At 19.1% G+C, this 23,447-nt stretch overlaps 5 protein-coding genes across 7 annotated transcripts; 3 read left to right on the top strand and 2 right to left on the bottom strand.

Moving 5' to 3' along the window:
• Positions 1-3,378: 3,378 nt before the first annotated feature.
• On the bottom strand, positions 3,379-8,251 carry LOC122716563. Its single transcript, XM_043939769.1, has 7 exons — positions 7,568-8,251; positions 7,396-7,491; positions 4,517-4,690; positions 4,126-4,388; positions 3,948-4,052; positions 3,669-3,831; positions 3,379-3,552 (listed from the first exon to the last, which is right to left on the bottom strand). Exons 1-7 carry the CDS (start codon positions 8,034-8,036, stop codon positions 3,389-3,391), a joined length of 1,434 nt encoding a protein of 477 aa, XP_043795704.1. The 5' UTR covers positions 8,037-8,251; the 3' UTR covers positions 3,379-3,388.
• On the top strand, positions 5,268-6,665 carry LOC122716561 (UPF0565 protein C2orf69 homolog). The gene is made up of 5 exons (XM_043939768.1): positions 5,268-5,524; positions 5,598-5,722; positions 5,794-5,944; positions 6,028-6,271; positions 6,356-6,665. Exons 1-5 carry the CDS (start codon positions 5,393-5,395, stop codon positions 6,556-6,558), a joined length of 855 nt encoding a protein of 284 aa, XP_043795703.1. The 5' UTR covers positions 5,268-5,392; the 3' UTR covers positions 6,559-6,665.
• A 1,288-nt stretch (positions 8,252-9,539) lies between the features above and the next one.
• LOC122716591 (T-complex protein 1 subunit eta) lies at positions 9,540-12,459 on the bottom strand. The gene is made up of 6 exons (XM_043939830.1): positions 12,355-12,459; positions 11,475-11,735; positions 10,920-11,249; positions 10,303-10,775; positions 9,972-10,241; positions 9,540-9,880 (listed from the first exon to the last, which is right to left on the bottom strand). The coding sequence occupies exons 1-6, from the start codon at positions 12,355-12,357 to the stop codon at positions 9,589-9,591; spliced, it is 1,629 nt and encodes a 542-aa protein (XP_043795765.1). The 5' UTR covers positions 12,358-12,459; the 3' UTR covers positions 9,540-9,588.
• Positions 12,460-13,301: 842 nt separating this feature from the next.
• LOC122716630 (adenylate kinase isoenzyme 1) lies at positions 13,302-19,027 on the top strand. 2 transcript variants are annotated; one of them, XM_043939900.1, is made up of 6 exons: positions 13,302-13,377; positions 13,454-13,476; positions 16,930-17,213; positions 17,941-18,066; positions 18,430-18,618; positions 18,716-19,027. In XM_043939900.1, the coding sequence occupies exons 3-6, from the start codon at positions 17,028-17,030 to the stop codon at positions 18,791-18,793; spliced, it is 579 nt and encodes a 192-aa protein (XP_043795835.1). In that variant the 5' UTR covers positions 13,302-13,377; positions 13,454-13,476; positions 16,930-17,027; the 3' UTR covers positions 18,794-19,027. The 2 variants fall into 2 exon arrangements, with proteins under 2 accessions (XP_043795835.1, XP_043795834.1); XM_043939899.1 differs by having other exon boundaries at positions 13,317-13,476.
• Positions 19,028-19,238: 211 nt separating this feature from the next.
• On the top strand, positions 19,239-20,744 carry LOC122716643. 2 transcript variants are annotated; one of them, XM_043939920.1, is made up of 4 exons: positions 19,239-19,788; positions 19,888-20,034; positions 20,105-20,335; positions 20,560-20,744. In XM_043939920.1, exons 1-4 carry the CDS (start codon positions 19,542-19,544, stop codon positions 20,742-20,744), a joined length of 810 nt encoding a protein of 269 aa, XP_043795855.1. In that variant the 5' UTR covers positions 19,239-19,541. The 2 variants fall into 2 exon arrangements, with proteins under 2 accessions (XP_043795855.1, XP_043795856.1); XM_043939921.1 differs by having other exon boundaries at positions 20,588-20,702.
• The last annotated feature ends 2,703 nt before the right edge of the window (positions 20,745-23,447 follow it).

A 23,447-nucleotide genomic window follows, 5' to 3' on the forward strand; every position in this document is an offset into this window, starting at 1 on the left:
CCGCAACCCCACTACGCTGTATACCGTCGTCGAGGATGCCAACAAATGTAAACACCGCTACAGCTGATCGTTGTAACATATATATACATATATGTGCGTAAGTACGTATTTTAGTGGTTTACCACCCCCGGTGCAGCTAATCGCATTTGTATATGCGTATCATAAGTTTATATTCATACAATGTAAATTAAAATATATATATGCAAATATATTTATATTTTTATATATATTTATATATAATCTATAATATATCTATAAAGTAATATAATTATATATAATATATTTATATTATATATAAATATTCTTTTATATTAAAAATTTATTATATTATTACTTTATAATGTAATTTTATCATATATTAGGACTTTATGTAGAATTTTTTATAAATTGAACAATATTTTTTATAAATTGAAAATAATAATAAATTATATTAATAGATACACATTGCTAATAAGATTTGAAATATATTTAAGAACAATTTATTATTTTTGCATTTAAATAAATTTTAGAGTTTTATTTTTGAAATAGCTGCGGAATATCTCAAATCAAATAATAATAATAATAATAATAAACAAAACTTTATATAATTTATTTATTGTCATTTATAAAAAAATAAATTTTTTATAATATATTTAAAAATCAAATAAACAAGAATAAAAAATTAGGAGAAAATCTGTCTTGTTGCTACAATTTTCTCTAATTTATTTAAAGGATAATTTTATAATTTATTTAAAAAAGAATATGCATCAAAAATTAGTAAAAAACAAATCTATGATTGATTTTTAGAGATGCATTATTATCTAGACAGTTAAGGATTTTCTCATATAATTTATTAAAATTTGATTAAATCAAGTCAGATTGATTGTGATCATCGAACTTAGTATTTTGAAATAAAAAACAACGGATCGAATTTTATACCGAATTTGAAACATTGTCATGTTTGAAATATAATAATATGTCAATTAATTAAATATTTTTATTTATAATTATTATTAATAAAAATAATTTAATTTTTTAAAATAATATAAATAAAAAATTATGAATTTTTTATAATGAATTATTAGTTTTATATATTCTTTTATTATATTTACACATGTAAATAATTTGATTCATAAAAATTCTGTTTTTTTTATTGCACATTATATACACATCTGTGTGATATTATTAAATATATATCTATAAATTTTAATAATTTTTTTTCTAAATTTAATTAAAAATTAATTGATTTTTATTATAAAAGAATATAAAAATTAATATAAATAATAAAAAAAAATTATTATTAAATTTATTATTAATTATTATAAACTTATATAAGTCATTTTATTAAAGTATATAATTCAGAGTATTATAATACAATATGTGAAAAAATAAATACAATTTAAATAAAAATATAGATATTCTTATATATTTATTTTTATATATTTATATTTATTTATATATTATAAAACATATTATTTTTTACAGAATAACATATCTTAACATATAAATACAATATTTAATATATTTTTTTAAAATTATTCAATATATAATAATCAGGTAATTATATGTACTACAAATTTATTTTCATTATTTTTATTATTATTATTTATAATATAAGAATTTTTTCAAAAAAAATATATTTATACATTAACAATCAAATTGAGATTCATATATTGACTTAATTATAAAAACTATAACTAATTAACATATCAATTATGAAAAATATATATAAATATAAATACATACATATTTTAAATTCAACATTATTTACTTAATTACATTTTATTATGGACAATGATATAATTTTTAATCTTCAAATTAAAAGCAAAAAGATAATTGTTTATTAAAATAATTAATTATTTGTTTGTATATATATATATATATATGTATATATATATATATATATAAACATTTTTAATTTTATACAATTTTTATATACGATATATTAAAATAATCATTTTTATAATATTAATTTCAGAATTTTTATTTTTACATAAAATATTTATTACTATTGCTATAATTATAATTATTATTAAATTTGTGCAAATTCCTTTAAATTCTTTAAACAATAGCAATACTTTTGACTTAATGTAAGTAACACTCAACAAATTAGCATTATTTTTAATCTTATATCTAATCTATCACAATCACATATTTAATTATTACGTAGATTATATTTACTTTTCATAAAATTTCGAAAAAATTAAAATTTACAAAAAATAAAATAATAACAAACTAAATGAAAAAAACTTTGAAATATATTCAATTTCAATTAGATTCTTATACACTTTTATATTATTTTTATTTCTTTTTCAAATGAAAAACACAATTTATTTTTATTAATAATATTAAGTGTGAAATTTAAAGGAATGTATATAATACTGGTTTTAATTATTATTGATAAAATTGGTTTTTATACAGAAATTTTATGATACTTGTATAGAAATTATTTTGTGATAGCTAAATGACTTAAATTTATGACTTAAATCAATTATTTAATATTTTAAATATGATTATATCATATGTGTCATCAAAATTCATATTTCAAATAAAACTTGAAAGAATACAAATATTATAATAATATTTTTCTTTTTATATTATTTTATATGTATATACATATATACTATTGCTTTCATAATGTGCTTAACACAATTTTAAATATCATGGATTAAAATATATAGTTGAACTTATTAAAATGTATAATATTAATTAAAATATGATTTAAATATTATGTATTAAATGATATTAAATTATATAATATTAATTTAATTATATTAATAATTATCATCTTTATAAATTTTGTCATGTGCATTTTTGTAAATTTTTTTATAATTTAAGGATGATGAATATCAAAATAAAATTAGGAACCTGAAATTTATTCTGTATGTATAAGTAGAAAAGAAAACTGGACTAGATATCATAAGTACTACTTGAATTACTATATTCTTATAAAAACAATGATGTAGTACTCCGATTATACAATTCTAAAATACATCTATTATGCAATTTTTCTTTTATAATTTATTTTAAAATATTATTAAAAATAAAATCATTATCTTATTATCTTTAAAATTATATAATAAAAAATAAATCTTACAAACTCATAAACACAAATTATATTAAATGTATAAAGAAGATCTTTTATATTTCTATAATTTAAATTAATAAAAAATTGTTTAATATTCTGCATTTTAAATAAGATAAGATATAATAAAACATACATACAATTTCAAAAGATAAATATGTATCCACAATATAGCAGAATTAATATTAATCCTATAGGATATATATATATCCTATAATATAATATAATATTTTAAATACAATTTATCAAAATATTTTCTTTTCTACTATACAAAAACTTAAAATATTGTAAATGTTGAAAATCAATAACTAAACTAAAATGTCATCAAAATGTATTTGATGATATATCATAATCATGTGTATTTTTTTGTAATGGTTCAATACCCATAGTCCATATTACTGGTGAATCTGTATTGACAGTTACTTCAGAGCAATTATCATATGTATTTGATGTACTTACCAAATCACCAAATTGTAAAGTTGCATTATCTAAGAAATAAAAAATATTTTTTTTTTATTTTAATGTATCATCTAATGTATTATATAATCTTAATTAATACTTAATTGATTAAAACATTTCACTTTCACTATTAATCAATACATACTCAAATTCCATTTTAAACCAGTTGTTATTATGCAGTTCACAGGTGCACCAACTGGTAAAAGTCCACACCAGCTATTATTTTGTATTAAAATTTTAGGAATAATTATGCTATGAAATCCTGGTCTTAAAATCCATGTCATTGAATCACTTGCAATTTGAATCACCTGATTAATAATATAAAATTTCATGATTAAAATAAAATATTTTAAAATAAGTTATAATTAATTTAATTATAATATAATATAATATAATATAATAATTAAATTAAAGAAACAATTACTTGTACATGTTCAATAAGCGTATCACTTTTATAAAGTGTATTAATATTTCCCATGATATGATCAAATCTTCCTGAGAAGTCTGTGAACACGTATATTCTATTTAGCTGTAAAAAGTAGCTTTCTCATTATTAAATATAATCCATTTGATTTTAATTTTTGTGAAACATTCATTATTACTTTAATATTTTTCATCTTTACATATTGTCCCAATTGGAACAAAGCTTTTGCATAATCTGTATGATCTTGATCAGGTGTTTCAATAATTATTGAACCCATATTCTTCAGTTTTTCAAGAATTATAGGAGAACAACTGTCCATGTCACCAGTAATTAAATTTGGTACATATTCATTATGATTTTCATTTAATAGATCAATACCTTGTTCTTTTAAGTAACATAACCACTTGTATGTCCCACCATCAACAGTAACATTAATTTGAGCTGAATAATATATTTATGATATATATATATATATATTTCTGATTAAAATTTATATCCGAAAAATATTATCATATATATGTAATCTTTATATTTTTTGTTTTTTTTTATTTTTAAACATAAGGACATACCATTTTTCCAAATTTGAAGTAAAATGTCATCTTTCCAATAAAGTGGACTGTTTAATATAACAACAGCATATTTATAATGTGAATGATGAGTAAATATTTGAACAGGATCCCACATTGTTATATTCACGTTTGAACCACATTGCATGATTAATTTTGATTTATGTTTTTTTAAAACTGAAAGAAATATGTATAAAGTTGGGTTATGTAATATAATAATATAAAATTATATAATTTTTATTATTTAAGTATTTTCAAATTTAATATAATTATAAAAAAATTAAACGAAAGTTGGATTGGAAGTTCACTATTTTTGTTATATCTTACGTAATAGTTGTTGGACTCTATTCATGATAAAAGTTAGATTCAAAATAGATTTAAAATCAAACATAATTTATAAAAAATTATAATAAATATAAAATAAATATAAAATAATAAATTTTTTTATATAAAAATTCTAATGTATGTTGATTCACTAATATAATGTAAAAACCACGTGTTTTAATCCTATAAAAACTATCTATATAGAACATACATATATTATAATTTTTTAAAATTTTGATTATATATTTTTTATTTTATAAATAAAAAATTTGTTTAATATAAACAAATATATTAAAAAACTAAATTATTAAAAAATAAATTTATTTTATTCAAACATCAATAGAACATTGTATCAATTTAACCATCATTCAATTCCATCGTATAAGTATGAAACGTTGTTGTATGTATAATTATACAAAAATTGTACAATAGTTTTGCAAATATTTAATATTCAACATTATAGAAATGAAATATTTCATTGAATAAATGTGATAAACATAATAAAATTTATCATATTCATTTTTATTATAACCTTATAAAAAATATTAAAAAATTATGACATCTAATAAAATTTGGATTTGGAAAAACGTTCCTGGTATTATCGGTCGTTATAATGATATAATTTATTCATATCCAATGTTATCACCAAGTCAAGATGTTCTTCTATATTTTGGAGGTGACATTCAGGTATATAAAATAATATTTATCATTATGATTTTATTAAATAAAAATACAATATGTAAGCATATTTTGATTGTAGGATATTCAAGAAAATATGGAACATACAGCTAACAAAACTTATATAGAATGGAGTTTACAAAATACTGCTAAAATACTTAATATAAACTTTCCTAAAAAACATGTGCTATTAATTCGACCATCTAGGTGACAAATATAAAAATAATAAATTATTTTTTATATAATTTTTAATATTAATAACGTCAATATTATTTTAGAATATATGGAACAATAAGCTCTTTTAATAATTTTGTATTATCAAACGAATATGGTGTGCCATCATTTCTTCCAATATATAATGCTTTAGAACATTTGCAAGAATTAATTAAATCTTCTTTAAATCATATTAAAATGTGTAATGCAAACAGGGTATATATATTTAATTACTTCATATATATATATATAAAACTACAAATTATAATTGAATTAAAATAAATATACTTGTTGTTTAGGAATTTACTCATTTTAGTATTGAAAAATTAAACATAACATTAATGGGCTTTAGTAAAGGCTGTGTTGTTTTAAATCAATTATTACATGAATTTCACTATTATCAAAATAAATCAGAACCTGATATGAACATTAATAATTTCATAAATCTTATTAAAAGTATATGGTGGTTAGATGGTGGGCATGCAGGTTCTAAGGATACATGGATTGTAGATAAGCCTATATTAGAATCTCTTACAAAATTAAGTAATATACTTTATCAAATTTGAAATTTTTTTTTAGAGAATTCTTTATTAACTTTAGATTTAAAAAATCTATATATCATTTTAGGAATGGACATTCATGTTCATGTGACACCATATCAAATTAAAGATTCTCATCGTCCATGGATTGGTAAAGAAGAAAGTCTCTTTTGTAATATTTTACAAAGTATGAAAATTCCTGTAAAACGAACTTTACATTTTGCAGATAAAAAAAGAAGTTTACAAAATCACTTTAATATTCTTAAAGCTATTAGAAGTTATGCACAGTAATTTGTTATGTACCTTATTTATAATTTTTGAGAAAATAATACTATTAGATTAATTACAAATATTTTTTTACAATAGAACCTCTATCATTTAAATTAATTATATAAAATTAATTATATAAAATATTAAACTTCATATATAATTCTATAATTTTTCATAAAAAAAATAAATAAAAGAAAATCCATAATTGCAAGAAATTTTATTTTTTTTTTTTTNAATAGAAATTCAATTGCATGTTTCATATTACAATATACAATATTATGTATTATATTAAAATTTCTAATAACTTAATATTTTAATATTTATACATAAAAAATGTTTCACAATATATTTTTTATTACATAATCTTTTTTTATTATATCATCTAATCAGTATTTTTAATGAAAATTTTTAAATATTTTTATGATAGTTTAAATAACATTTCTATAATTATATAATACAAATAGTACATTTCACAAAATACAACTTTGTACATTATAAAACTTAATCTATTCACATATACACACAATAGAGTAGATATAGAAGTATTAATTTAGATTAAAAAAATTATAGAAGATCAGAAAAAAGATAATTTAAATTAAAAGATCTATATATAAAATAAGAATTTTCTATAGATGTTTTAAACATATATCTATATATGTTTCTTTATTAACATCTATTTTGACATTTAGTACGATAATAAGTTATACTTCCAGACTCTGAAACAAATAATTGCTAAATAGAAAAACAATATTTAATTTATATATATATATATATATATATATTATATTATTAATAATTAATGTCTAATATAATGTAAATTATTTAAATTTTATGTAGTTTTTTAATAAATATATTTACCATTATTTAAATGTGATATTTTAATTTCAGCCCATTCATCAGATCCATCGCAACAATCACAATATCCATCATTAACTTTATAAGATGGTATTTTTACTAGGATTTATAAAATTAAAGATTTATAAAATTAAAAGAAAAATAAACATATAATAAAATATAAATTATTAAATACCTATAGATTGTGAAGATGAAAGTTCACAATTAAAGATACCATTGTTACATGCATTGGTACCAGGTTCATCACTACCATCCACAGGACAATCACAATAATTATCATTAATTTTAATAAAATCTATTTCATCTTTTGATACGACACAAACAAATTTTCCTCGCACATTTGGTAAATATTTTGAAATATCTTGATCACGTGTACCACGTAATGATACAGTTCGACCATGTTTATCACGAAGCAGTTTTGAATGTAATGGTTCATTCCACTTTGAATTTACTTTACCAGTAATAATATAATTAGATGTTCGTACAGATCCACTTATTAATTTTCCTACAATCGCTTGATTAAGTTCTTTGAAATAAAATAATTGGTGTACAACGAATATAATAGCAGCTATGAAAACACAAATTAATGTATATTTCAATCTTTTTCGCAAAAATCGACGTTTCCAAGAAGTTTCGGTTTTCATATTTATCGATTTTTTATAGTAATTATTTAATATTATATTTTTTTTTAATAATTAAAGATATTTTTAAATCAATGTTTTTTTCAATAATAATTTGTTTCTGTAATTGTATAATTTGTTATCCATATCTTATAATGAGCTTAATAAAATATGTACTTTTTAAATGAAAGATCGCATCACAAATTATTTACAAATAATCAGTAATTCGTTCTATTTCTTTTGAACATAGATAAAATTAACCTGTGAAGGTTGTTATATAAATGAAGTTGTCTACAATTATCGAAGGAATTATCCAATTATTGAAACAATTTGAATTTGATGAGAAAATTAATAATTTTATTAAAATATATTATTAAAAATATTTTTAGAATCACATATTATATGTTATATCGATCAATATTTAACATCAATATTAGAAATTTTATATATATATATGCAATATAGAAAAATTTATATATAAAATATATATAATATATGAATTTATATATAAAATATATATAGAAATATATGTAAATTTTATAAATAAAAATTCGAAAACAGACAAATAGACATATATTTATAACATATAATAATCAAATCGAATCTGTTAAAATTTTTAATAACTTAAATAAGAAAGACAATAAAGTCAATTGGCGATTTCTTTTGAACTCCTCTTCTCTCACAAATTTTATAAAACAAATATAGACAAGAACATAATAAATTAAGAACAGAGAAATAAAATATAAGAGAATAAAATAAAAAATTGTGAAATCAACATCTTTATCTTTAGAAAATCGCAAATAAAATTTTATATATAAGGAAATAAGATAAAGATAAGAATTGATCATTAACGCTATTTCTTAAATTCAAAAATTTTTTTAAAAATATTCAAGAGATGGCGCTGATGACCAATTCTTATCCTATCTCTATCCTTCTATTATTTGCTACCTCATGTAACTAGTTTTATTTGCTCCAATTCTGAAAATGATATTGATTTCATAATTTTTTAAATTCTTGTCAATTCGTGAAGAATTTCGAATATCTTTTTATTTATTTTATATATTCATAAGATTCACAAAAATTATAGATAACAAATTAAAATTTCACTATAAGCATATGAAAAAAAAATTAAAATGTTAAATTAAAAATAATGAGTATTTATGAAATTTTGTTTAATAACAAATAATTATTATTATTATTAATATTGATGAGATTAACAAATATAATGAAAGCTAAAAGTTATTTTAATCTTTTTTTAAGCATACAAGTAATTTTTTTTTAATGTTAAATTTTACAATTGTAAAAAAAAATCAATAATTGTAATTTTATAAATGCAAAATTGAACAATGTTTTAATCAATACATATGAAATATAATATACTTAATATTAAATGCTACTCTGATTGTAATTTTTATGATAAAATATTGAACTGTTTTGAAAAAGTTTTTGAAATCTATTTTATCATATATTACAATGTAGAAAAAAAATATGTAAAAATTGTTGAATAATTCATAATATATAAACGAATTGTTGCAATACGTTAATATATTTTTGAGGAGAATAACACAATTTCTTATTACATTGGTCTTCCCATGCCACGATTCATTGGAGCTTGTGGTCCATTATCTTGACTACTTCTAGGATTTTTTATAGTTTCGTCAACAGATAAAATTAAACATGCTGCTTCAGTTGCTGCTGTTAGAGCATTAATTTTTACAACAGCAGGTTCCCATACATAAGCTAACATGTTATCACCAATATCTTCAGTATTGATATCAACACCATAAGTATGCATGCCTTTATGTTGTTTTTGTCGCAATTTATTTAAAATATTTGTTGCATCAAAACCAGCGTTATCACATAATTGTCTGAAATTATTATTATTTTGTCTGAATTATTATTTTCCTATAAAATTTAAATTTGAATAATGAAATAAAAATTAAAAGCAAAAATGTGTACCTTGGTATAACTTCAAGTGCACGAGCTATTGCTCCAATTAAAAGTTGTTCTTTTCCTGCTATCACACGAGAATAATCTCGCAATGTTTTTGATAATTCCATTTCAATAGCTCCACCACCAGCTACATAAGCATTTGTTTTAAATAATCGTCTTACAACCATTATAGCATCATGCAAAGATCTTTCAGTTTCTTCTAAAAATTGTTCCGCTCCTCCACGCAATATAAATGTACATGTTTTAGCACGTGATCCTTCATAGAAGAAGTTAAATCTAAAAAATGATTATTTTGATATAAAATTATTGATAAAATAATTTATTGAATTTAAAATACCTTTCTCCTCCAATTTGCCTCTCCTCAAATGTTTCACATCTACCAAGATCTGAATCTTTAATGTCATGTACAGTTGTTAGAATATTTCCGCCACATGCTTTCATTGTTCTTTTTAAATCTTCTTCAGGAACTCTACCTGCACAGAACATATCTCGATCTGCGAAATATTGTGTAGCAACATCACCAATTGGTAATTTCGACAATATAACTTGTGCTCCACTTTTATGGATTTTGTCAAGTTTATCATATAAAATTTGCCATTCAGCATCAACTATTTTTTGATATTCCGTAACATTATCCACGCGTATTTCAGCGTTATCTCTTTCTGCTTTAAGTTCTAATTCTATATTTAATAAAGCAATTTTACAATCTTGATATTTTTTGGGTTGCATTTCAAATCCTGCATAAGAAAATGTTTTTTTAAAAGCTACTCCTTTAACCAATTCTGAATCTTCTAATGCTCCACCAGAAACCTACATAATGTATATAATGATGAATAAATTTAATATAACATCTTTTATAATATCTTTTATAATATTATTAAAAATTAATATTTTTATATTAATTTTTAAATAATGTTAATAAATTATATTAATTTTTAAATAATGTATCAATACCTTTTTAATACCAATCATATTAAGAGGTAACATTTCATCAAGCATCATAATAGCTTTTACAACCATACGACTGAAAAGCTCTTTTTGCTGATGAATTAATTTTGAACTCATAGATGTAGCTGCACATTCTTCTAGAAGTTCCACTAGTTTTGTTTGATCAGATTTATCTATTTTTACACTCACTGCATTTATTTTATCAATTGCTATTTGAAGTGCTAGGCGAAGAGCTTTAATCATAATGCGTGGATGAACTCCTTCCTCAATAAATGGTTTCATTTGCTTTAAAAATTCTCCTGCTAATAAAACTACGCTTGTAGTACCATCACCAACCTATAATGTGAATGATAATTAAAATATATGCAAAATATTTGTAAAATGAATATAATTTAATATGTTTGAACACTATTGAGATAACTATATATCTTTAAAATGTTATCAGTCTATAAGTTCTTAATATATTATTCTCTGTAAATTAGTTAGTAATGTTATATTTTAATCACATTACTATTTTTATTTTTTACAGAATTTTTATATTATTTATGAGATATTATTTACCTCTGCATCTTGAGACTTTGCAATATCTACTAAAGTTTTAGCTGCAGGGTGAATAATTTCTAGAAGCCTCAAAATGGTAGCACCATCATTTGAGATAGTTGCTTTACCATTTTGATCAACAATAAGTTTATCCATTCCACGAGGACCTAATGTAGTTCTTACAGCATCTACTACTACTTGACAAGCATTTATATTTGATATTAATTGTTGTTTTCCTTGTGCAGCATCTGTGCCTTCTTTAAGTAAAATTATTTGCGGTTGCTATAAAATATATATGTAAATAAATTATGTATTCATTATTAATAATATTGATTATAATAATAATAATAATAATAATGATAATATACTCTCATATATCTTCCCATTTTTATTATTTTATATTTAAATGCACATGTGGTTTTATAATATTATGGCAACAAATATGAAGTCTGTCAAATTTTAAGACAAGTGAATTAAGAATTAATTTTTTTCTTTTGTTATTATATAAAATATTCACAATCAATATTCTATAAACTAATCAATATTTAATAGTATTTAAAATTTGAATATTTTATAACACATTAATTATATTGATTTCATATACAATATGGAACTAAGCCGAAATTAATCGCCATATAAGGTTAGATCAATTCAAACTATAATACGATTTTCATTTTTATATATATATTTTAATTTATTATTGTGATCAATAATATATCTGTATATAATTTTTCATTAGTATCGAAAAAAATTATATACTTTGCTTATATAAATCAAATTAATTTTATAAATTTCTCTTATAACAAAATCGCCAATATAAATTCATATTTTTGAGTAAAAGTTTTCTATTTTTATAAAAATTTTATATTCTTTGAAATAAAATATTTAACTTATAACTTACCATTTTTATATTTTGTATTACAATTTTTCAATTTTTTAAATATTCGCTCACTACACTTGAGCAAAGTACTTGAGTAACCTGTAAATAGTATTCGAGATGATTCTGCTAGAATACAAGCGTTAAGTATCGTTCACACTTAACGGAAGTAAATCCATCAAAAATAATTGACCAATAAAAATTTGAGATTTAAATTTGTTAACATAATATATCATGTAAGATAATATAGTTGTAGTATATTATTTGAGATAATTTAAATTTTAATTTTTAAAATAGATAATTATATAAAAATAAAAAATAAATATTATTATTAAAGTTAAAATATAAATTGAGATCTTTAAAAATATAATTATTTTAAGTGTTAATATATTATAAATTCAATATTTTCTAAATCAATAAAAAATCAATAATAATCTAAAGAAATTAAATAATCATTTAATATTTAACTTTTATTAATTTTGAATTTTCTATTAGATTATTTTTTTTAAATTTCTATAGAATTTCTATAGAATTTCTTTTAAAATTTGAAAATATTTTTTTAGAGATAAAAATTTTTTTTACAATAAATGTTTAATAAATATTTGTATAATATTTCATGTTTGTATTTCACATATTTTAAAATTTAACAATTGTTTAATATATAGTGTCTATCTAATATTAGCTATTTAATATAAAATTTTTGTAATATGGCTTGAATAGTATAGATTAAATAAAAAGATTCTATTTATCTGTCAAAAAAGAGATAAGTGTTAATTAATATCGTAAGAGAGTAATATAATTTGTGACTTTTCTATATTTATTATAATAAAATCAGAATTTATCATTTACTATATATTTATTTTTAAACATTGAAATTGCCTGTTTTATTTTTTGATTGTATACGCTTATTTATATATACATATAGATAATACTACACAATTATCTATTCTGGTGAATAGCTAAATTATTCTAGTAGTACTAGAGTTAGCTTTCAAACGGAATGTTCAAGTTTCTAAAATTTCTCTCAGTAATTAGTAATTCTAAAAAGTGTATATCTTGTTTTCTATAATATTTTTAATTTTTAATATATTTTAGTAAGAATATAGAGTTTTATATGTTTTAGATCAAGATAATTTTATTGTCGAGGTAAAAGAATATACATATACATATATATACATACATATGTATATATTTTAATCTTGCATTACATTCTTTAGTATAATTTCACATACTTACCTTTCTAAAATTATTTGGTTCATTTTCATATGATTGTTCAGTATTTTTTTTTTTCTTTTAATATTTGCATTTATACTCGTCGTTATTAATTTTATAAACTTTTTTATTTATCTACAAATGTTAATTTGGAAAAAATTTAAGATGATAAAAAATTCAAGTTGTTAAAGATATGAAGTTAGTATGAGTTACATGAAATATTTATATATCCAAATATATATAATATATGTATTGTATCATCTTACATGCTGATTTTATATCGTTGCACATGCGTAAAATGACATCCACCTGATGCCAATGAAAAATCGATATGTTCGAAATTTTAACGCGAAAACTTTGACTATTCTGTCAGTAGTTAATAGTAAAATCTTGAATTTGATGGATCTTGAATAGTAAGTAAACGATCACATATATCGTCAGTATATTTCTTTTAATGATTTCCAATTTAATTTCACAAAACATTGTTTTAATTTTTTATACATTTATAATCGCGCCATTTTTATTGTTTATTATTATTATTACTTAATATACGTTAAACAAAATTCCAACAATTAGTTATCGTGATTATCAAATTTTGAAGATTATCTATATTCATATAATTTATATAATTTTCAATTAAAAATCTTAAACTATATTATTATAAATTTTATATATATTCTTTTATGAATATTTTTTTTATTAAAAATCAATATTATTAAAAATCTTCTATATATTTTTTTTCATTATATTTATATTTTTAATGCTATATGTAATAGTATAATTGCAATACATAATAGTTACTGCAAGTTAAATAAATTCTATATTTTATTTCTATAATTTTTCTATAATATTTCTATATATATAAGAATATATATAAGATAGCAATAAAATTGTATAAGAATAGCAATAAAATATATAACATTGTTTGGTATGTTAAATTGTTACGTAAAACAAATTTTGGATGCTTTAAACCATTTTTTTACGATAAAAACATTAACAGGTTATGTAATATATAAAAATCTGTTATATGATATAAAAATTAATATTGAAATTTTGAAATATTGAAATCTATTTCTTAATGATAAAAATTATAAGATTTTAATAATATTTTTTTAATTTATTTTTGTAGAGAGCATAAAATTTTAACTTTTTCATTATAAACAAGCACGAAATAGTTATCGCGTTTATCATTCCAGTGATACCAATCAAAAAAGAAATAATAACAAATTCCATAACAAATTTTGCACAAATTGTATTTTAAAAATTATATAAATTGAATATAAATTAATAAAATATATTATAAAAAAATAATATAATTTTAAATATTCGAAGACTGATAAAAGTAATGAAATTTTTAATATAATAAAAATATTTTGTATATTTATAAATATATATAATTAATTATTAATTTAAAAAAAAATATAATCGAAATAAAAATTCAAATTTGTAATGTTTGTAAATTTCAAAGAAATATTTTTATATGTACTTGAAGTTGAAAATAAATGTTAGCAAATATTTATAACACATATAAATGAAAATTAATTTATGTGATCATTGGATTGCATATATATATAATAATATATATAATAATATATAATAATAATAATAATAATAATACATAATTTTATTATAAAATATTCATGTATAAAAAGTATCTATTTATGTATATTTAGAATTATTAGAAAGAAGAGAATGAGAAATTGAGGAATATAGAAGCAAAATTAATGTTAGATATTGATCGATAAAATTGAAATATTTAATGATAAATGAAATATTTATATACTGATTAAAAATTTAAAAAAACTCGATGTAAAAAATTATAAATTATACAAAAGTTATAAACTTTTTTACTTGTAAAATTATAACTTTTTTATTTATAAAAATTATATAAAACTTTGTAGAAATTGTGAGAAAAAATGTTCATTATAAAATTATTGTTTGAATTTTCTTGCTAATATATATAATATATTCTTATTATATAGATAAAATTTTTTAATTCATTTGTACATAAATGATAGATTTTCGATATTCTGCAAGTTTTTATAATTTTTAAAAATAATAATGAAATTTATATTTTAATTTATTTTATATATATAATAAATTAACAATAAACTTATTGAAAAATATAACAAATTTTTATATTGTTAAGTATGTATAATGAAATTTTATATTTATATTTCATAAAAGAAGTTAATAAAAAAATAATTTAGAATTTGATTATGTATTTTTAATCAAATGATTTATTGTGATTTTAAAATAGAAAAATATTTATTAATTTTTTTTTAATATTTATAACTTACATTTTTATGAATGATTTTAGAATGCTAAATATTGTAAAAATTTTGTTTATTATTTAAACTATATATGATATTGATTATTTAACAAATTCTTTTATCATATATTTTGCAAACATCATTCATTAAGTATCAATTATTATTTCTTAAGACTAAATATATAAAATTAATAACGACGAATAGTGCCCAAGTTTTTGTTAACAATTTTTCTAAATAATGGGATATTTTTCATATTTTTAATATTTCTATAATTATATTATAGAATCAATTTTGAAAGATTGAATTTTGAACATAATTATTACATTATAAATATGGAAAAATTAAATAGTTTCGAATATTGCAATATGTATTGTGAATGAGATATATAAAGATGTATGTAATTTGAATCTCCACTTTTGGAATAATTCATACATTTTAATATTATCCCATAATAATTTTTTTATAATTTTTTTATAATAATATTTTTTAAAAAACAAATTTAACAAATTTTTATTTTGTAGCTTAAATAGTCTATCTATATCATGTTATAAACTTGTAAAATTCATTTTATTACATAATAGATATATGTGTATATATATATATATATTCATAAATAATTTTTCTTTATTTCTTCATAAAAAAAAAATTTGTCTTCTTTTATAAAAAGAAAAGACAAACTGATATTTTATTTAATCTCTGAAGCGAAAATTAATAATATCTATAAATAAATATAACATGCAATGACAATATAGACTAAGCAAGTAAAATAAGATTTAAGGAATACAGATAATTTGCAAATTATGTGGTGGAATGATATTTATTATTGACTGATAAAAATAATCCGCATGTTGAATTAATTTTTAAAAATAAGTTTTCATCGAATATTTTTTATTTTAAATTTAAAATATTCAAATTCCTATTTATAAATAATTAATTTATAAATAAATTGACGAAATTATGAAACAATCAAAAGTATTAACATCCCATTCGCGTGTTTACTTACATTAATATATTTTATGGAACATTCACGCATCGATCATTTAAAAATTAACCAACCAAATTGCCATAAAAATTTTTGAGTTAAATTAATGCACAAAAAATACAATTTTATTAGGGCGAAAAGTAAGCATCAATAAGAAACATTTGTAAATCATATTTTGAACAAGAACATATTTATCTATTGCACCGGTGCTATTAACCAATTTTGAAAGAATGAAGATTATTTGGATAATTGGTGGACCAGGATGTGGAAAAGGAACACAGTGCAAACGAATTATTGAAAAATATGGATTTTATCATATAAGCAGTGGTGATCTATTACGGGAGGAAGTTGCCCGTGGTAGTTCTCGAGATGCTTTTCTACAGGAAACAATGTCTAAAGGTTTATTTGTCTCAACGGTAAATTATACTTTGTAATTAAAAGTAAAAGTAATTTAAGAAGAAATTTATGCACAAATATTTTTCATGTATATCTATGTTTTATATAAAATATTAATGCATATATATTGTTATATAGATTTCGTTACGCACATTTCGTTGATTTTAATAACGTTGATATATGTTGTCAAGTTTAATTTAGCTTAATTTCATTTATATGCGGATATAATTTTACTCATGTATAACTTCTTATTTGTACATAATCAGATTTTTAATATATTTTATATAAATGATTTTTTCGTATTTTGCTTAGAAATTTATATAGAGCATAATTATAACTATATAATATCTATAATGAAAAATATAATTATCTATAATGAAAAAATTAAAAAAAAACTTTAATCTTTTCAATATTTAAAATGTTTTCCAATATTAGATATTTGAATAAATAAACGATAAGATAAATGAATATCTTTTATAATATCAAGAACATAAATATTTCGATATAAGCTATTTTTAGAAAATATATGAAAATAAATTTTAAGAATTATTTCTATTATTTTATTTTACAGATTAAATTATTAATTTTTTAAATTAATATTTTGAATTTTTCAGAACTTATATATATCATTTAATTAATGATGTAATTATAATAGTTATGTATATGTTATATATATCAATAAATATTTATTGTACATATATTTTTTGTATTGAAATATTTTTTGTAATAAATCTTGTTTTTTATTAGGATATTGTATTGGATCTGATAAAGGAACGAATGCAAAAAGTTAAACAAGAAAAATTAACAGAAACTGGATTTCTTATTGACGGATATCCCCGTGAATTGGGTCAAGGTCTTCTTTTTGAAAAAAATGTAAGCATTAACACAATCAATTATAAAATATATTTGTTAATAAACAATTTCTAAAAGAAATATTATTAAAATTTTATATATTGAAAATAATTTGAATAAATATTAAAAAGAATGTTACAAATTAATATTATATCGAAATAAGATTTATATTCATCTCATATGCGATTAAAATTTTTTTTTTATTTTTTTTCTTTCGAACTATATATCTATATCTATATTATACATTTCATAATGTATCTGTGTGATATATAATAACATGATATATGTACATGTATATAATACATAATAAAAAGAGCAAAAGCTGAGAAATTGATAATACGAGGAGAGAGAAAAAACAAAACTTTACATGTTTAATCAATTTAGGTGTGTCCTGTTGATTTAATCATTTTCTTTGATGCCTCGAACGAAGTATTAGAGAAAAGATTACTAGGACGTGCAGAAGTCTTAAAAAGAGCTGACGATAATGAAGAAACGATCAAAAACAGAATCAAACTATTTAATATGAATAGACATATAGAAATCATTGATCATTATAAAGACAAAGTTGTAAACGTAAGTATTTGTATGTTAATTTTCTATTTATAAATGATTTCTTATTTTTGCATGAATACATAAAATAATACATAAAATTGAAAATTATTTTATTTAGATCGATGCTAATGGCAATGCGGATGAAATATTTGATGAAGTTTCAAAAGTAATTGATACTTTGTTAAATAAATCTTAAATCATGTCAAATATAAATGTAGATCTTCACTTAAATCATCTAATCATTTAAAATTATACTAATCACTTTTTGTGAAGTTCTACAATAGATGATTCTATGATCTTGATGAATCAAAATGATTAAATCAAGAGATTTAATTAATATAAATTTATAAAAAATTTATTTTAACAAAATCTAACAAATTCTAATATATAATTAATGTAATAATGATGTATATTATGTTGTAAATTTGAAATATTGAATCTGTTATTAATAATATATTATAAAAAATATATACATCTATTTATTGAAAATCATTATAATTCAATATCATTACTTTAAGCTATCTGTTGAAAAGATTTTCATATTTTCCATATTTTTTAAAATATTTATCTAAGAAAATTAAAAATAATAAAATAAGAGATACATTTCTTGTTTTTGCTCGTTATATTTTATGGTTTTTATACATTAATTTTTTGAAGAAAGATTACTTTCTTTAATTAAATTTAAAAAAATTAATTATGATTTATTGTTATGTTGTATTATTATATGTTTCAATGTCTGTCAATTGTCTTAATTGGAATTCCGTATCTATTGTATATATATTGCGTTGATATACAAGTTAATTATCTTTATCCGACAATGAATTACATCTATGCATGCAATTATCGAGAAATATTCAAATTGTACAGAAAAATACAATTGTTGCATATATTCGAGTAAATAGTCAATTGGATAAAATTTTCTTGTGACTTTAAAAATTTTAGAAATGAAGAAAATAATTTTAATACTTTTAATATACTTAGTAGCATGTTTAATATTAAATTTAATTGTATGCGATGATTGTTGTGAAATTAATTCACAACAATTACCATATTATAAATTGGTAAAATCTAACGCTCGTTCGGATCAAGTAATACTTTCGAGGACGTTAATTAAAAATGTGAATGAATGTAGAAAATTTGCTTCGAACAAGAAAGCTTTAGCATTTAATTACGGCATAGAAAATAATGATGGTAAGATATCATTAAAAAAAAAAAATGTATATATATATATGACAATAATTGAATAATAATATGGAAATGCAAATTAGAAAATCGTTTTTATTTATATAGAATTCGATATTGGTATACATAATAGAAATAAATCATTGAGGAAAACATGCCAAGCACTTCAGTGTCCTGAGATTTATAACTTTACTACACTTGTACAAGATAAAAATTATAAATATTATAGCATGTATGCTAGTGTCATCCCAATTGGTAAATAATGTGGAAAGTAAAAATATTCAAACTATATTTTTGATAAAAATTTTTTAGAAATTATTTTTAGGTTCTGGTTTTACATTGACCTGCATCCCTAGGACAGGAATATTCGTATTTTCAAGCAATAATTTGAATTACAGCCAAGCCCAGATATCTTGTCAAAAAATAAATGCATCACTTGCTCATATAATTAGCGAAGAACGTACCAATGGACTTGCAAAATATATTTCATTAGACACACCTACTTTTGTTGGACTCAGTAATTATAACAATGAAAAAATATGGAAAAACGAATTTGGTATTCTATTGATAATATTTTATGAAATTAAATTTATCTAATTATTCAAATTTTTATTTTATTTTTTTCATTTAAAGAAAAATATTTTATTAATTTATTGATTAATTTATTAGTTGAAGATATTCAAAGATTATAATATATTTAAGTAAATTCATAATATTTAATATTTTCCTCATAAATTTTAGAAATTAAAAATAATTAATAAAAAAATTATACAATTTTAGGTGAATCACTTTCGTGTTTTAATTATAGAGCATGGGGAAGAGGACAACCATCTCATTCGGTAGGATGTGTTACACTTGTATCATCTAAATTAGAATTCGGACCTTTTTGGAAAATTGTACCTTGTGATAGCATCTTAACTTTTATCTGCGAAATTTCACCAATGTATCGATATCTATATAATTAAAAAATTAAATGCTTTTAATTTATAAATTCAAATGTACTATTATTACTTATATTATTAAATAATATTTAAAATAAATATTTTGCAATAATAAAAAAAAATTCAATTATTAAATTATTTATATTATAATTATATTATAAATATGAATATATAAATAAAGGAAAAATAAATATTATTTTTTATTTTATTATTGAAATATAAAACCATATAAAAGGATAAATTGATACATTAAGAACACAAATATTAATTATATACAGCAGTTTAATATGGTTACAAGTATCTTTTTCATTATTAACAGAAAAAAATTTATCCAAAAAATTATTTACATTTGAATTAATTTGAATTTATGGTCCATAAAAAAGAAAAAATACAATTTTCACTCTTTGATTATATACAATTCTACAACTATATTTTTAAAAATTGTGTTTTTTTCCATTATTTATTTATTATCTTTATTTATTATCATATATATTTTTAAATTGATTGCTTAATACATAAAATCAGTTACTAAGTTGTATCAATATTTTATTTAGTGTTTTAGTAGTAATTCAGTAATAATATAATAACAATTTGATCATATTAATATTTCATTGCTTAATAACATTTAATATAAGCAAAAAATTAATTTTTAAGATTTTATGCAAATAATATACATTTGAAACAAACGGTAAGTTATTTTGTTAAATATCAAAATTTTACATAAATAAAAATTTGCAATATTATATTTTATTATTAAATTCTTCAAAAAAATATATTTTTTTAATTTAAAATTTTATATGCACTAAGCAATGAAAATGAAATAATTTTCATTTACTTATTTCCATATATACAAACCAATTTATTTTTAAATTATTAATTTAAATTTTAAAAATAAAATAACATGCAATATAATTTTATATACAAAATTATTATATTTTTATAATAATTTTAAATTTCCTCCATTTATATTTTTCAAATAAAATCTTTTTAATACTAAAAATAATTGTATAATGTACACATGATTAATTTGAAGCATTTGACTTGCATTTTATAAATGATTTTATTTTTAATCTTTGATATAAATATATTTATAATCTATATCAAAGATTATTTATATAATTAAATATTTTAAATATAAATGGAAATATTTGTTTTTAAAATAGAATAAATAATTAGTTGAAATGCAAATATATGAGAAAAATTTATGTAATTTCACTTATATTTATAAAAATGTTAATACCATACTTTATTCACAATATCGTTGTTTTTTCAATTAATAATAATATTAAATAGTAAATAGTCTATAATGTTCTAAAGGAAGACAAAGTATTTTATTAAAATTATGATATTCAAATAATTAGAATATTACATTTGATCTAACTATACTTTAAATTTTAATTTCATTATAAATTTGAAGAAAATTGCTGTGTAAAAATAGTAAACTATAATTAATATTATATATGAAATTGAGAAATTTTTTGCTTTTACTTAGGACTATTATTGTCACATATTGTTAACTTGCAAACATGTATGGAATTTAAATTTGCAAATAGAAATGTTGATTCATAAAATGTAAACATATTACATAAAAATCTTATATTAATGCTTCAGCATTAATGTATAATATATAAAAGTATAAAAGGATTTATTATTGATATTCTTTTATATGAAGTTGTATGAAGTATCAATTATTGGACCTTTTTTTAATGCGGTCAATATGCTAAATTGTTATTAGATTAAATTGATTGTGCATAAATTTATAATAAATAATGCAAATGTTTCTATATTTTTATTTATAAAAATATAAAAAAGGAGAAAAAATATGAAGTAAAAAATAAAAACTAATGAATAAAAAGATACTTCTTTGATAATTATTTGTAACTTATATAATTATTGAGATTAAATTTGACCAAACTATCAATTTAATATTATTTATTTTGCATTGTATGCATTTATTGCATTTATTCAACATAATAATAAGTCAGAAATACTTAACACAATATCTATATAACATATAAACATATACATTATCATATATATGTACAAGTATAGATATTGCAAAAAGAAATCTAAGAAATTTTAAACATGATTAATGTAAAAATGTAATCAATTTATTAAAGAAATGTATACATCAAAAGAAGATTTTGAAATTTATTATGCAACAAATTTGTGCTTTCATTTTAAGTTTGGGGACGGATGCTACATAAAAGATACTTTCAAATAAGATCTATTTTAAGCATGATTCTTTAATAACATGTAGCATACTGATAATTGTAATACTATATATGAATATAGATATATTGCAATATTTGATTTACATATGAATTTTTTAAGGATCTTGTACTTGTGGTATAATTAGATTTTTTTAATAATTGAATGTATTATATTAATTCTATGAACAAATATAAATGCAATTAAATAGTATCAATTAAATGATATTTGACTATAATAATAATAATATTAATAATAATAATAATAATAATAATAATAATAATAATATTAATAATAATAATAGTAATAATAATAATAATTATGACAAATAAATTTGATGACAAAACAAACAAACAAATATAGTTACCAAAATTTAACAATTTCTAATATCTTTTTTCTTATTTGTAAAAAGAAAATATTTTATATTTTATATGAAATTATTTCACTCCACTCAATTATAATTATATTTCATTTAAATAAGCTACATTCAGCTGAAATGTGTAAAAATTTTATACA

The sequence above is a fragment of the Apis laboriosa genome, unplaced genomic scaffold, assembly GCF_014066325.1.
Source record: "Apis laboriosa isolate Shangri-la unplaced genomic scaffold, ASM1406632v1 scaffold47_cov149, whole genome shotgun sequence".
Taxonomy (NCBI): domain Eukaryota; kingdom Metazoa; phylum Arthropoda; class Insecta; order Hymenoptera; family Apidae; genus Apis; species Apis laboriosa.